Source organism: Plectropomus leopardus, chromosome 11 (genome assembly GCF_026936395.1).
Source record: "Plectropomus leopardus strain MGB_pleo_1.0 chromosome 11, ASM2693639v1, whole genome shotgun sequence".
NCBI lineage: Eukaryota > Metazoa > Chordata > Actinopteri > Perciformes > Serranidae > Plectropomus > Plectropomus leopardus.
In genome coordinates, this window is record NC_142186.1 from 20,916,119 (window position 1) to 20,932,642 (window position 16,524).

Consider the following 16,524-nt stretch of genomic DNA (forward strand, 5'->3'; position numbering starts at 1 on the left):
GCTCCAAAACTCTACAACTGCCAGCTCAACTACAGGGTGATTGTACAAAATTTGAAAGTGTTGTGGGACTTTTTAAAAAGTATTTGGCAGTCTTGGCACGCTAAATCCGCCATCCTGCATATTTGAAGGATACTGAATAATGAACATGTCCTTGAGATAGATGTAGACAGATGCTTTTAAAATTAGCTGTGTGTGTGTGTGTGTGTGTGTGTGTGTGTGTGTGTGTGTGTGTGTGTGTGTGTGTGTGTGTGTGTGTGTGTGTGTGTGTGTGTGTGTGTGTGTGTGTGTGTGTGTTCTCAGTCTCTGGCAGGGACGAGCAGCTGGGAGATGGCCAGTCTGGACATGGAGGTAAACTCTCCCAGGTTCCCCGTGTTTGACCTGGTGAAGGGTAAGCAGTACTGCTTCAGAGTGCGCTCTGTCAACAAGTATGGTGTTAGCGACCCTTCCGAGCCGAGCGAACCGATCTCCTTAGGAAAGCCACAAGGTGAGAAATGTGCTACCTACTGTACTGTAACTATTCATTACTCTGCCTGTTGTAAAGGTCAGCTGAATTTTTTAGAGTTGTGCCTGCCGCTGTTGTGCACACATAGATGATCAGAGCAGGTAATGTTGAGCTTGATCTTCTGGAAATGTATTTACATGCTACAATATCATCTGTTTGCTTGTGCTGCGGCACACTGCATTACATTTGTACAGTTACACATCAAGGACAAAAAGAGTAGATATCTGTGCAGTGATAAGAAGACCTGTGGTATGTTTAATGTATGTTTCATTGCCTGGTACTCAGCTGAGGCAGGAAGAAAGATTAAAATACTGTATTTAATTGAAAGAAGCAACACGACAGTGTTCGGATACTCCTTTACCGGTTAAATCCCGCATCATTTTAGTGAAGTCCAAGAACATAAGTATTAACATTAGAAGTATGAAAAGAAAAAGTGCTCAATATGGTGCATGGCAGCATTTTAAAGTGTTGCATTTTTATATATTATATTATAATGACTGACTTACTAACTTGTTAGTGGCATTTTTATTTTGCAGCCTTTTAGGTGGAGTAATTTTATTGATAATAATGTATCATTTTTTGTTTGTGGATTATATGTTTGTATGTAGAAGAGAGATTTCAGCCTAAAATCTAAATTATATATTTTTCTGTTTACCAGTAGTACTATTTTTTTTAGTTTTTCAACTTTTTTCAATTTTTTTTTGCACTTTGAGCACCACAGTTTGAGTGCCATCTAGTTCCGTTATATTAGAAATAAGTCATACATCTCTACCGCTGATATGTCCAACACTTGGCAACTCTGTAACTACTATATAGCTGTCAGATAAATGTAGACTGGATGCAGAGCAATATTCATCTCTAAAATTTAGTGGAGTATAAAGTAGCTTACTGTAAAATGAAAATAGTCAAGTAAAGTCAATTGTATTCATAAAGCCCATATTCACAAAACAGGGTTTGCCTCAGAGGGCTTTAGAGCGTATAACATCCCTCTGCCCTTAGACCCTCGCATCACCTAAGAACTCCCGAAAAAGAACCCTAGTAACGGGGGGAAAAAAGGAAGAAACCTGAGGAAGAGCGGCAAAGGATGATGAGAGATCCCACTTTCAGGACAGACAGACGAGCAATAGATGTTGTAAATAACAGTTGAAATACAATCATCACGATCTTGACAAACAGGAACGAGAAAGAGAGAGGGGAAGAGAGTGGGGGAGAAGCACAGCAGTAATGGAAACAGATGCAAGTCATATTACATTAACAATAGGTGTGAAATTACTAAAAGCACTCTATGATAATATTGTGGGTGTTGATAAGAGTCTCATGCGTGTATTGATAGTGGAGGCGTGGCTCATAATAAAGGCAGTAGAGGGCTGCGTCAAGCACGATTATGACATCTGCACAACCAGGACCCACAGCAGTATAAGCACCTCAAAGTTAAGTGCCGTACTTGAGTAAATTTCCAAGGCTGGCTCTTTTCCAAACTTAAAAGAAGAGATGATTGAATTCTATCTTATAGTTAATTTCCATCTGATGATTTAAGCTAAAGTTTCACTAAATGGCTTTACATCTGATTGCTATCAGTGGTGCCAGCTCCACCTCACTCAGTCATGGCCACCAGAGACACAGACACTTCAGTGCTGCTCCAGTGGCATGAGCCCAAAGACAAAGAAGACATCCTTGGCTACTACCTGTACTGCTGCGAAAAGGGAAAACAAGACTGGAAGACCATCAACAACAAGCCTGTTACCAAAAACAGGTAAGGGGGGAGAACAACATTAATAAAATAGTTTTAGCTAAAAAACATCTCTGTTAATACAGCCACACTAAGCTGAAGATGGAGTAGCTAACCTGGAATCAACTCACAGTCACTCTGCCTGAACTTCTTCTCTCCTCCTCAGATTTACAGTCCATGGCCTCAAGAATCGAAAGGAATATGTGTTCAGGGTGAAGTCCGTGAGCCGAGCAGGAAACAGCAACTACTCAGATGAATCTCCCCCCATCCTCGTCAAAGCGGCCATTTGTAAGTGCACCCATGAGCCAGGTCCTAAAATTAATGGACACAAGATTTCTTTCAGGACCAAACTCTAGGACCCTCTGAGTGCTTTCTGATGCTTTAATCAAGAAACTCTTGCAGAGGTTGTTTTTCAAGCAGGAAATATTAATTAGTACATTTTAAAAGTGTTTTGTTATCCTTTGTGCTACCCAACATTAACACAGCAAAGAATACAGACTGATGTCTTTTACATCAGTCATTTTCTGGTAATTAGATTTAGACCAAAACACATCTTTTCTTGGCTTGCGAGATCAGATACTTTTGCTTGTGTGCACTGAATGCCTTGGCCAATATCTGAGCCATCTGTATTGACTGGATCTTATCTTATAAGTATAATTTATAATAACTCTCTGAAGAGACTTTTCCTGTTTGTAGTTTTCTTTTCAAAACCTCGGGAGCTTTTTCTGAGAAAGTATGTTTATTCTCTGAAGTTGGAAAATACATTATATTAATATACTTTTAGCATTCAACCTTTGCCATAGTTTGTCCTTCGCATGTTTGCAGCTTTTCAGGCAACAGAGAAGCTCTAAAGAATGTTTTTCTTTGCAAAGTATTTCTCTCTAGGAAAGGTTGTTTTTTTTTTTTTAATACATATGAGCTGTCTGTGCAGTAGAAAGATGCAAATACTTTGTAGCTATATAGCCAGAGAAAACAGAGGGAAAGGATGGTGGCATTCTCTTTTGCTCAAGAGGTAGAAAACCTAAAACTACCAGAATGCACTGCACCACACTGGACCAAAAAAAGGGACATTTGGCCAAAGTGACATTCTGATTGAAGCCTGCACAACATGGGATCTACAAACTGAGGCCACTATAGGTCCAGGACAAACAGAAGCAGTATTCAACCAATATGAATTAGTTGAATTCTGCTAGAACATAACTTTTAGTGACTAAAATTGAGGCAAAGTGTAGCAATAGTCAACTTTATCCATTTGCTTTATTCATTGTATATGAGGACGTGATTTCCGTTATGAGTATAGAGATGTGACCCTTACACTGTATCCGAACTATGAGCGACACAGCAACAGGCTACAAGTATTTTTAATGGAAGCCGGTGAAGCAAAGCTACAAACCGACGCCAGAAATTGTCCGTTGTTGACGTGCTTAACGCACCACAAATCAAAGTTGAGCTGACTAACTTTCAGCACTCTAATGATGCGTGGAAGCATCAGCCAGTCATCTGTTGTTGTTTCCAGCTGTGGTACTTGGTTACTTAGCAGGTTATCTGATGCTATGCCATCTTTATGCCTGTTGCAATGCAATGGGGCAGCAAATTGTGATGTTAAAATTGGGCCCAGTCATTGGCAAGCAAATGGGAATGATCATGTAGGTATGCTGGTCATGTAGCTGCTTGCACCAGAGCCATACCAACACACCAAAAAATGCTCCTTCTGGTGGGTGATGTAATGGGAGATTGTTTTTTACAGGAAACAAAATGTAGACCAGCTGGTATCAAACAATCTCAAATTACAGTTTAACGGTAAGCTAAAATATGTTTCTGAAAACATTTAAGGTGAGAGATAGACAATACAGTAGCAGGATATTGTTTTTTATTTGATCAGCGTTGCTTAGTTTGATTGTTTGATCTGTCTTTGAGAGAGAGAGAGGGGATGGGTTTTTCTCCCGATCTGCTTCGATACTCTTTGTGTCCGTGGTGGCAAGCATACGAAAATGCTGAAGTGCAATGTGTAGCTCAAGCAAAAGCCCCAGATCCAGCAAATATCCGCTGGAAGACATGTCTTGAGTTTACCACTGTTCATACACACATAGAGTACTACCCACATTGTTATGATACAACGCTGGTTGAAATCATAAAAAAAAAAATCATATTCATCTGTGCTCCTTCAACATATCAGTCTTTGCATGTTTTGTTCTGTAGCCTTCGTCTGATAACTGTACATCAAATGAATGCTTTCTCTTATTGTGGCTGGTTTATAGCTGTGTGGAGATGCACCTGTTGAAGAGCCCGACCCTTCATACTTCCTGTGTTGCAGCCTCAGATGATGTGCTCTCTGCAGCCTGCACTACATTACAATGATGACTCATTTTGCTTGCCACTCACTCACCAGAATATTCTCACATCTACTCTGCCACTCAGCCATTACCTGAGGATAAATGGCTGCAGCCCAATTCTTTGTGAGGAATACATTTTTATCAAACAGAGTATGAGCTGAATATTTCTTTCATTCTCATTCAGGATTCCTCAATATAGAGTTATGAATTTGCAACTCTAGCCCAGGGAGTTATTGGCATTTCTCGGTCTATTTAGCAAAAACAGTTTCCTGCTGTGATTCTCTCCTCTCTCACCTATATTTTTTCCCTGTTTTTAATTCCTTCTGGTTCCTCCAGCTGTTCCCTCTGCTCCCTCTGCCATCGCCCTGCTGCTGTGCACTGAATCAGAGATGGTGGTAGGCTGGAGGGCCCCCGCCAAGAACGGGGGAGACCCTGTACGTGGATACTACCTGGACCAGAGGGAAAAGGACATGGAGACATGGAGAGAGGTCAATGTCAAGCCTGTCGAAGAGAGGCAGCTTAAGGTCAGTAATGCTCCAGCATGATGCAATTATGATGTGAAGTGATGTCAGCGGCATGCACGTCAGTCAGTCCACCACTTTGGTCCAAACTGAAATATCCCAACAACTGTTGGGTGGATTGCTGTGAAATTTTGATTTATCATACTGACCGTAAAAATCCTCTCACTTTTTCCTCTAGTTTCATCAACAGCTTGATATTTTGGGCTTTGTTATGAGATATGTAGATGGGCTGGCCCAAATTTTGTTCACACAGTCATAGTTCCCAGGTGATGTTTTGTTTGTAATGTAATTATGTTTATGTTGTTATTTTACTTTTGTACAGTGTCTTTGAGTTCCTTTAAAAGTGCTTAATAAATAAAATGTATTATTATTGTCATTATAATTATGTATCTAGATGAATGTAGTGATCTGCTCAGACCACATCAAAAGTTTGATTTCTCCAATAATTATTACACCTGCAAAACTACTGACAGTCCCATCAGCCTCATCTGTACTTTGTTTTTTGCACCAAATAGCAAATGCTACTGTAGTATGCACACATGCTAAACTAAGACTGTGAACAGGACAAAACCTGGTGCATGTCACCATACTGACTTAAAGGTCCAGTGTGTAGGACTTAGGGTGATATATAACAACAGAAATTGAATATAATGTAAAAAGTATGTTTTCTTTAGAGTATTATCATCTTAAAATTAGAATCGTGTTTTCGTTAACTTACAACGAACTGTTTATATCTACACAGGAAGTGGGTCATTGTCTATACAGATCATTGCATCTCCTTAAAAGACAAACCAAACACTGGCTCTAAATAGGGCCATTAAAACTTTCATGATGGCAATCATAGTTTCTGCAATCCTTACAACTTAATCCACCCAAATATTACTTTAAATAATAAAAAATAAAAAATACATTAAAACAAAGACAAACAGACAAAAACTATAAGTAGTTAATAAAATATATACGTGAAAGTGGAAAATAGACCAATAGGAAAAATAATTTTTTTAAAATTAGTTTTAAAAAAAAGGAAGATTGACATTAATTAAAGGTTAAATTAATATGTTTTCTGCAGTCATTTTATAGTAATAATAATAATAAGCAACAAGTAATAACTTGGTGAAACAAGGTGATGAAATCAAATAGATATACATTAATATGTATAAATATAAACATGCATCTACGTTCACGTTTCAAAGAATTTTTTCTAACTTTTGATGAGAACAAGGAGAAAAGAGTCATTAAAAGTTCCTTAGTAAGCACAAAAAAGAGATATCTATTCACTAGCACCCATAAGGGCTTACTTTTAATAATTTACCTCTCCATTTAGCCTCAAAATAACTGAAATATTGGCTAAAGCTCCCTCATCCACATTGGCTGTGTCACTAGGCAACAAGCAGTGTCCATGGAGACCTGGAGGAAAGTTAAATCTTTAACCTGTCTCAGGGAGATTACAGGTGCTTCCTAATTAGCCATTGTGCAAGGGCGTTATATATGAGTGGTTGTTTTTAGCTCTCGGGAGAAAAGAAGACAAAGCAAATAAGAGAGAAAATGAGCGTATACGAAGATTAGCCCGACACGTTGTGAAGTGCAGAGTATCGAGAACCAAAGAAGTCCTTCTCAGGAGGAACCCTCTGATGAAAACATGCAGCTCCCCAATTTGGGGTAAATGAGCAAATCCAATAACCTCAAGCCGCATAAAGTCCAATCTCCTTACATAGAGCTGCTTTATGATGTTATTCAAATCAGGTTTGTGACTGTCTGGATGTAAAGTAGGGTAATTTGAAGATTGATTTTTGTGCTGCTTTTCTTTAACAAGTTGGAGTTGTGAAGAAAATGTTGTGAATCTTCCACAACTTCAGCTGTAAGGATGTCACTGATTCTGCTTTCTTAGAACAAAAATAAAAGCGAACCTCTTGTATTTTTCCTTGGATTAAAATTCTATCATTTTAGTAAAGTAAAAATAACATTATAATACTGACATGAATACTGAATACTGATAATACTTATAACAAATCCAAGTGAAAGATCTCCATATAAAATCCTACTTAAAGCATAGACGTATTATAAGCAAAATAACCCAATATCAGATTTTCACTGCAATTTTCATGGCCAAAATAGCTCACTACAATAACATTATTGCGATTGCTATTAAATAATTTGAAAATAATATAAATGATAATAATGCTAAATTCATCTTTAACTTTGTTTATTGTGTATTTTATCTTTTTATTTTTTGCAAATGAAACACACTCAAAATATGAGTGTAATGAGATGAGGTTTGTAGCCAGAATAAACCATAATCACAAAATCATATAAAAAGAGCAATTACCTTAAACAGATCTTGAAAAAGCAACTAGAATGGCATTGGGGAAGGAGACACAGTGAGAGAGAAAGTAAGAAAGAAAGAAAGAAAAGAAACAAAGACACAAAGAAAAAGAAAGAAATACAATTGGTTTACAAGGTGTCTATTGACACGATTACACAGATTTTCTATTCCACAATTATCATCAGTACCAGTAACACCTGGATATAAAAAGTATAAACTAGTCATTCAACAGAAAATAAAAATAAATAATAAAATATTATTTATCACAATGTTCATCATATCATATTGTTAATACGAATGCATTGATGTGTAAGCAGCATTTCACTGCTGTAAGTGTCCAGTTTGTCCCCTCTGAGGGCGACTCACAAATTAAGTTTTATGAGGAACAAAAACAAAAAACTAAGTCCTGCTACACAAATTAATATTAACTTTTTGACTTTTGTTTAATCTTTGCTTTTTTGTGAAACATTGGATTATTGGCCTCTTTAAGCCTTGAACATTTATTTAAATCAAGGAAATACATTAGAAGAGAAATATGTCTTTGTTAGGACTGCTACCAACTCATCCCAAACATAAAAATGGACCTAACTACAAGCCAAAAAAAGCTGGGAACCACAGCATTTGCCTCTGAAATGTGTTGACATAGAAGTAATAAGAAGCATTTAGTGGTCGAACTCAAGTAGAGTTAAAACCATACCTAAGACAGTACTTGGGTAAATCTATGCAGTTATTTTCCATCACTGCTAAAAGTACATATAATTAGGATATTCAGATTGTGAGTGAGTTTATCAAGATGAAGCAGACAACTAAATAAATGTTGATTTCCCAACTGCTGGATGAAAATATGAGCAAATTTAATTAATGCAGCCTGTTTGCCATCTAGTGGATGAAAGCTGTACTTTTATTTTGGTAGACAACCTTTGCATTTCTCAGGCTGGACTGTATATCGATCTGATAAGAAGGTTGTCGTTCTGTCTAAATGTGGTTAGAGCAGGATCTATAGATAATGAAGAGGGAGGTAGGTGGGGGGAAATTGGTTTTTAGATAGCAACTGCTATTGCTGTGAAATAAGCTCCCTCTGGTTGTGTCAATTAGTTGCCGGGAGAGAGGCGAGAGCTGCAGCACAAGTTCACAACTGTTCACGGAGGCGATAAGGGCCTTAAAGTCTAAGTGGCTGTGAATAGGGAGATCAATGAACAGATCAATGAGGCCGAATCCCTCCTCTTCCCAAAGCCAGAGTGTCCCTGGGGCTCAGTAAAAAAATGCTGTGGTAGCAGCAGCAGCTGAGCTAACACCTTGTAAAACGCCTGCTTGGGTCTTGTGGGGTGTAACTGTATAACCAGTCCTGTATGACGATTGATCTGTGTTTTCCTTCAAAATGTTTTATGCCGCATATGGATTTTTAAAAACGATGCTACAAAAAAGAAATAATTTAAGTAAGATGTTTATACAACAAATTCGCAAATCACTGTTAACAGACTGTATTATACTGGAGAACTCACAATAATTACAAATTAGATTTTCCATCTGGCCTCCTGGCTTTTGAGTTCAACTCAAATGGACACTTCACTCCAAAGCAAAAATGCACATTTTCCTCTCACCTGTAGTGCTATTTGTTAATCATGATTGTTTTAGTGGGAGGTGCTGAGTGTTGGAGATATCAGCCATACAGATGTCTGACTTCTCTTTCATATAATGGAACAAAGATGGCACTCCGCTTGTGGAGCTCAAAGCGCCAAAAAAATACATTTGAAAGACTCAATAGCAATGTCTCTCTCCAGAAATCATGATTTGCTTACTCAAAATAATCCACAGACCTTGTTGTGAGCAGTTTCATATGGGAACTATTTACTTTATCCCGCACTACACCCACCAACTGTATGACTGCACAGAAGAAAGCGTGCATCTACTGCAAGCTCACCTAGCATCGCTGAGCCAGCGAATGTTACAGCTCAGCCGAGGAGGACGCCATTATTTACGTCTCACACTGTCACAAGCCTCTCATGCATGCGAGGTGATACCACTGACGGGTGTTTGGCAGACAGAAAATAGTTCCTACGAGAAACTGCTCACAACAGGGTCTGTGGACTATGTTCAGTAACTATGTTCAGTTTCCAGATTTCTGGAAAGAGACATTTCTGTTAAATTGTTCAAATATATTTTTTTGTCACTTTGAGCACCACAAGTGGAGTGCCATCTAGTTCCATTATACTGGAGAGAAGTCAGACATCTCTCTGGCTGAAATCTCCAACAATTTGCAACTCCGACCAAAACAATCTAGATTAATAAATAGCAATACAGGTAAGAGGAAAAATATGTATTTTTGATTTGGGGCTGAACTGTTCCTAAAAATGCCTGAATACTTCAGTGATTCATCAAACCATTTCATGGAAAATTGGCATTCTTCAATCATACAATCTGTTTTCCTCCAGAATATTTTTGAATCTTCAGATCTCAGTGGCCAGAGCAAAAAAAAATAGTTCTAAGCTGTGATTCAGGACCAAACTTCTTTTTGATGTTTGATATTCGCACGTCTTTATCGTGGTTTAGACAACATATTTTTGTCATATTTTTAAAAAAAGTGCAAAATAAGTTTCTATTCTGTAATCTTCATCTGTTTATCTTCAGCTTGACTGGTGATCACTGCCTAAATTTCACCAGCTATTCGATGTCTGACGTATTTTCACAGGTTGGCAACCTGACTAATGGAAACTTCTACCAATTCCGTGTGTTTGCTGCCAATATGGCCGGCGTCGGGAAGCCCTCAGAGCCGAGTGAAGCTTTCCTTTGTGAGAAGTGGACAATGCCAGAGCCAGGTGAGGTGGAAATGTCAGTTTACTTTAAAATCAGTTCATACAGAAAGTGCCACAGGTTTAACTTCAGAAATCGCCGAAAAGATTTCTCTGCACACTGAAATGTGTGACAGGTGCATCGGAGGGAATACAAGTGAAAACATTCCTGCACACTATCTTCTTTACTAATGCTGGCATGATTATTTAAGTAGTCCCTCGAAACATGTTATGGGACAAATACATTTCTTTGCTTTGAATTATAACTTATTATAATCTGCTACTGCCTCATTAAAAAAAAGTCTATGAACATGCAAATATTTTTGGTTTTAAAAGTTTGAGGCTATGTTACGCAATTATTCACAGATGTAACTCGTGACGTTTTTCAGTGACGTTACGTTACAAATGTAACCAAAAAATGATCTTTTCTTCTAAACTTAACCATGCCCATTCACAACATTAACCAATGTTACAGTTGTTTGAGCTGTATGGCCTGTGTGTTGTCACTTGCATATAGCTGCTTTAAAGTCCCCCTAAACTGACACGTCTCGACATTGCTCCACTTCACTGTTTGCACATTCGTCTCTTGACAGTGGAAAGTTTCTCTGTGCTCACCTTAAATTTCAGTTCAACACATGTACATGTAGGAGACATCTTGTATCCAGTACTTAAAACAACATTGATTTTTGGTTTCACACAGGACACAAGCTTTAATCTCCTGAATGAATCCTGATTTTGTGTCACCCTTCCACTTTCCCTCACTGCCTACACATACTCTGTCGCTCTTTCAATTGTTCTCAGCATGACGTATTGCTGCGAATGAGTTTATACTGGAGATGGTTGATCACCTGGTGCGTCTCACAAAGACACCAAAGGATGCTTCAGCAGCAATTTCACACACTGAGGGGTGTGACAAACGGCAATAGTGCTGACAGAGCTGACAGTGTTCCAGGGGGAAATGGAGGATGGCCACTACACTTCCACTATGATGTTGTCCTGATATCAGCTGTAACTGCTATATGAACACAGTGCAAAGCATCAGTGATGAGCGAGCCAATAAGAGACACACATGCACTAATATGCATGTGGTGCCACACCAGCTTATTACTGCAACAAACCACAGAGAAGCTCAGATAACAACACACATTGAGGTAGCCTGACTTAATTCTCTACTCAGGATGCCGTTACTCCACTATATCTTCACATAGCAAATAGTGGTATTCTGCTACGTTAATGCTCTGGATGTCACAGAACCTGAACTGAATAAATTAATCATTTCCAAATTCTCCAGATATTTCAGAACATTGAGATTTTAATATTAGCTATGCACCCTGACCTGCAGTTTCTTCTTAAGGCTGTGAGTTCACAACACTAAAAGTTTATTGACCCCGGCATGGACAGGGAGGAGAGACGGATACAAAGACCATCCATCACCCTGATGACCCACTACCACCCACTAACATTTTCTTTTCATTCAAAATTACACCATTAAAAGTTAATACGGTCATTTCACAACAAAATAGATCAGGTCAAAATGAAGCACCTGAAAAGAAACTGGGTATTTGCATTTATGCCATTAAATTGCAGAATGGAGGCAAAGGTCAGCGGTGAAGTGCGTAATACATCTGAGAAATAAAAGATAAAATGATGGCCACCTTGGGTTAGAGGTATGAGTGGAATACATTATTTGTTGCATATGTATGACTTGTCCTTTAGTGTCGCCCTGGCTGGTGGCGATCTGTCTATGCTGCTGTAGTGCCCTTGTGCAAGACACTAAATCCATTATCATCTGTCACCATGTGTGAGAGTGCTCTGAAAGGTGGTGAACGACAAAGATTTTAAGTCTGGTCAATTACATTTATAAAGCACAATTTCACAAATCACCAATTTTCCCCAGAGGGCTTTAAAATCTGATGGCAACCTCTGTTCTTTCCTACACTCGCTTACTGAGGATAAGGATAAACTCCAAAAAGAAAACTTAAATGGAAAAAAAGGGATGAGCAACTAAGGAACGAATCCCTCTCCCAGGACGGACAGACAATATAGACAATCCATGTCACAAAATAATACATATAATGTGACTATATATGAAATGATGGATCCAGGAGACAGTCTCGGGCATAGACAAGTAGCTTGCGCAGAAGAGTTTTAAATAATTAGGTTTCAGTGAAAATGCACGTTTGGGGAGTACTGAGCATACAACTGGATTAATGAGACATGGATTATGCTGCACGAGTTGTGTCAGAGTTTGAAAAAGGATGTTTTGATATGATTTTGCTGTTGTTAAACCTGGCCCCTTTTTTCAAATCAGCAAGAATTTCTTAAATTTTTGGGATTTGTCATTCATTGTGGAGGCATGCAGGAAAAACAAAGTTTTCTTCCAGATTTCAATGTAACACAGGTGTGTAATTTATACAAAAATGGTCATGTTAATGGCAGCGTAGCAAAAACAATGAGATAAAACAGAAGCTCTGCGCTAACCACTGCTGTGTTGTTCATGCAATAATAATACTTAAAATCATGTTTAATTTATTTGAAAAAAATTCCTTAACAATAAGAAACTCTGTCTTTCGCTGTTTCTATTTGTATTGTGTCTGTATAGGAGAATATTAACTTTAAAAACATAGATTGTATGAAAATTATTTGAAAAATAAGGAGATGAAGGCTACTCTGATGGAAATATCATCATTTTATCAGCTTTTCTCTTTTCTCATTTGGACTGTGCTGGCTAGAGGCTAAGAAAACTTAAAAACCTGAGAGTATAGAAGTTGAGAGGCATAAATAGGATTTTGAAAAGTGACAGGGGCATGCGACCCCCATTCCCCAGTGGAAATCTTCTACACACTTGCATTATTATTACAAACACACTCACAGACTCACCCATAAAGTCACTCCGGTACTTTCAGCAGAGGGCCAGGCAGTTCTGGCAAAGCTCCTATCAGCTTCTTGTGACATTAATATTGAAAATGGAGAGAGGCTCTCTCACACATGCCACTTTTAAAGCGCAGCTCATTAATCTCAGCAAATGGGCTTTCCTCTGTGCCGTTAATAATTTAAAAGTGACCGAAAATCATTAAGCAAATTAACTACCAAGTGCAGGCATAGAGTCAATGGGGTAGATTAAGGAAAGTCACTGTACTCATTTTCACTTTACTGTTTGTTTGGTTTGTTTTTGTTGTAACTTCCCATTGTGACAAAGAGGTTTAGTTTGGTTGTATCTGATATTTTCCATAAGGGACTATATCCAGACAAATATCTTTCCCTTTTTTTCCTTTTACTTTTCCTCTATTTCAGTTTGGACTTTTAGTTTTTTGGCAACACAAACACTTTGTTCCCCTGCACAAAAACCATTGACCCTGATAAACAGCATGTCTTGTTCGTCTTTCTCAGGTCCTCCCTATGACGCTGAGGTCAGGGAGGTGAGAAATGACTCTCTGGTGCTGCTGTGGGCAGCTCCGTTGTACGAAGGACGGGGCCCCGTCACTGGCTATTTGCTGGAAGTCAGCCAGGGTGACCAATCGGACGACTGGACTGCTTTAAATGACAAGCTGATCTCTGACACACATTACAAGGTGAGTGAAGCTGTAAAAATATTTACAAGTTTCAATTCAGCATAACAGAAATTAAAATCGGGATTTGTCCATTACCTGATAAAGTATGAGTGTATTTAATAACTATAAGTGCCAGTAAATTATTATTACCCTGTTTCAGTATTTCATTCCTTTGCATTTCTGTGGGTACAAACATTTAAATAATCATGATGAATTATGACAATAATGTGTAAATATTTGATGTATTTCATATGACATCCAGGTGTCAGGTCTACAGACGGGTCAGACATATCGTTTCCGTGTGTTGGCTGTCAATGAGGCTGGAGTGGGCTGTCCTTCTCTGCCCACTGAGCCGGTCACAGCTCAGACCCGACCAGGTCAGCCATCACAGCTCCAGAAATATTGTACAAAAAAATTATCTCCAAGGCTTGTTGGAGGTGCTGGACTTAAGACATGATATAGCACAAAAGGAAAAGCAACCACACAATCAAGTCTGTGTAACTGTTATCTATTTCCTTCTTTAACAATCCTAAATATATATATATATTTTTTAAAAAAAGACATAACTTTAAAAAAGTAGTTATATGCTTATTTCTGAGAGACAACTGTCTGTCAAAAATGAAGCTGGAGCCAAGAGACACACTAACTGACTCTTTCATCTTCAGGCTCCAAAGACATTGAGATTGGAGTGGACGATGATGGTTTCATATATCTGAGCTACGAGACTGATAAGATGGACGATGAGAGCAAGTTCCTATGGAACAAAAACTACACAGAGCCCATCGATGCCAAGAGAGCTCAGGCAGAAAACAAGAAGAAAGGGTATGTGTTATTCCTACAAGAAATCTGTGGCAGTTTGCTTTACCAAGAGGTGATATTTAGAAGAATGCAATCTTCTTCATCACATCTCTGTTTTTCACACTTGGGACAGTTCATCCCGAAATCAAACTCATATTTTGCCTCTTACCTGTAGTGCTATTACTAATCTTGATTGTTTTGGTGTGAGTTGCAGAATGTTGGTAGATACCAGTCATAAGGATGTCTGCCTTCTCTCCAGTATAATGGACTAGATTGCACTCAGCTTGTGAAGCTCAAAGCGACAAAAAATACATTTGAAAAACTCAATAGAAATGTCTCCTTCCAGAAATCCTGAACCTGTCACTAAAGATAATCTACAGACCTTGTTCTGAGCAGTCTCACATAGGAACTATTTTCTTTCTACAACCCCCAATATTACCATGAAGAAGGAAACGTGCATCTACTCATAACGGTTATGAGATGGGCCCCTGACACAGGCACAGAGACTTTGTGAGGGGTTGTGTCTTTTTTGGTCAATTTGTAGTCATTTTATGTCTCATTTTGTTTTGGACTGTTTGAAATAATTTTGTGTCTTTTTGAGGTAATTTTTGTATTATTTTTTGGCTGTTCATGTCTCCTTGTATTCTTTCTGTGTCACCTTGTGATTGTTTTTGTCTCTTTGTGGGTTTTTTTTGCCCATTTTTTTAAATTGTTTTGTGTTTCTACACTTGCCCAGTAGTCCTGTTCAGTCCAGTTCAGTTTGCATCTACTCAGAACCAAAGGCTCATGTTCATGACAGCACAAGATGTAAATATTAATGGCGTCCTCTTTGGCCAAGCTATAAAATTAGCTATCTAAGTGGTGCTAGGCAAGCTAGTATTGTTGAAAGCCAAGTGCCACCCAGTTCTATTAGTTCCAACTCACACCTAATGAATCAAAATTGGTGAATAGCGCTACAGGTAAGAGGAAAAATATGTCTTGTTTGATTTTGGGGTGAACTGTCCCTTTAAGAGCCATTTGGACACCCACTGTGACTGTGAATGATTGGAATATCATAAGGTGAGTTACTTTTGTTAAATATTTTAAGGAACAGAATTTTAATACAGAGATTATATTAACATTAGATGTGTTTTTTGGAGTATTTCTCTGTGGGATTCCCAATAAGGCTGGTCTCTTTTAATTATCCCTTCTCTTAGCTTTAGGGAAGTCTGCCTGCCAGCTCTCACACACATTGATATCATATAAAACAGTAATTTAATTTTAAGTTCAGCTGGCTGAAAGGCATTAACACTATTGGGACAGAAAGCACTGTGGAGTCTGACAGCACAAAACAGTACTTACATCACTCAGCGCTGCAGGATGTACAGATAAACAAGAAGCCCAAGATGGATCTGTATGTTTTTCAATTTGTCCATCAGGTCAGTCCTCACCTTCACAGACCCTTCTGAGGAGGATCTGGGTCTCTACACGGTGGAGATGAGCGATGACCCAGACGAGTCGTCCAGCTACGACTTCACCGCTGAAGGTAAAATGAAATAGAGCAGAAGGTTAGCAAACTGTCTTGTCTAATTCACAAGCTCATGTCAGGCACAAAAACACTGTTCAACATCAGTTGTCTTTTGTGTTATTGAAAAAGCTAGAGGTAGCATGAGCAGCAGGACTTTTTCATTTTAAGGGTTATCAAGCTTTTCTTTCAAGCAAATAATTAAGCCTCGCACAACCACTTCCACAAGGTCACTCAGTCAACTAAGCATATACTCTCAATCAACTTTCAGTTTAAAAATAGAGCCGTTGTTCATTGACAATATGCTGGTATTAAGAAATGTGGGTCCTGTTCAAAGATTAATTAACCTTCTGCTACTTGTTTCACTTCTTTGTAGACCTTGAAAGACTCAAAGAACTCAGCTGGCAAGTCAGAAATCCATGTATGTACCAAAGACTTTGTACCCTATCATGGAAAAAAGGTGATTCACTGACA

General features: G+C 38.5%; 1 protein-coding gene across 1 annotated transcript in view; it reads left to right on the top strand.

The window, feature by feature from the left end:
* Positions 1 to 16,524, top strand: part of myom3 (myomesin 3) — a 79,356-nt gene that overhangs the window by 46,715 nt on the left and 16,117 nt on the right. Inside the window, exons 15-24 of the mRNA XM_042490301.2 lie at positions 301 to 484; positions 2,081 to 2,255; positions 2,398 to 2,519; positions 4,901 to 5,088; positions 10,098 to 10,224; positions 13,588 to 13,769; positions 14,011 to 14,125; positions 14,414 to 14,570; positions 15,965 to 16,071; positions 16,427 to 16,471. Coding sequence (XP_042346235.2) covers positions 301 to 484; positions 2,081 to 2,255; positions 2,398 to 2,519; positions 4,901 to 5,088; positions 10,098 to 10,224; positions 13,588 to 13,769; positions 14,011 to 14,125; positions 14,414 to 14,570; positions 15,965 to 16,071; positions 16,427 to 16,471 — 1,402 coding nt within the window. The remainder of the gene's footprint in view (positions 1 to 300; positions 485 to 2,080; positions 2,256 to 2,397; positions 2,520 to 4,900; positions 5,089 to 10,097; positions 10,225 to 13,587; positions 13,770 to 14,010; positions 14,126 to 14,413; positions 14,571 to 15,964; positions 16,072 to 16,426; positions 16,472 to 16,524) is intronic.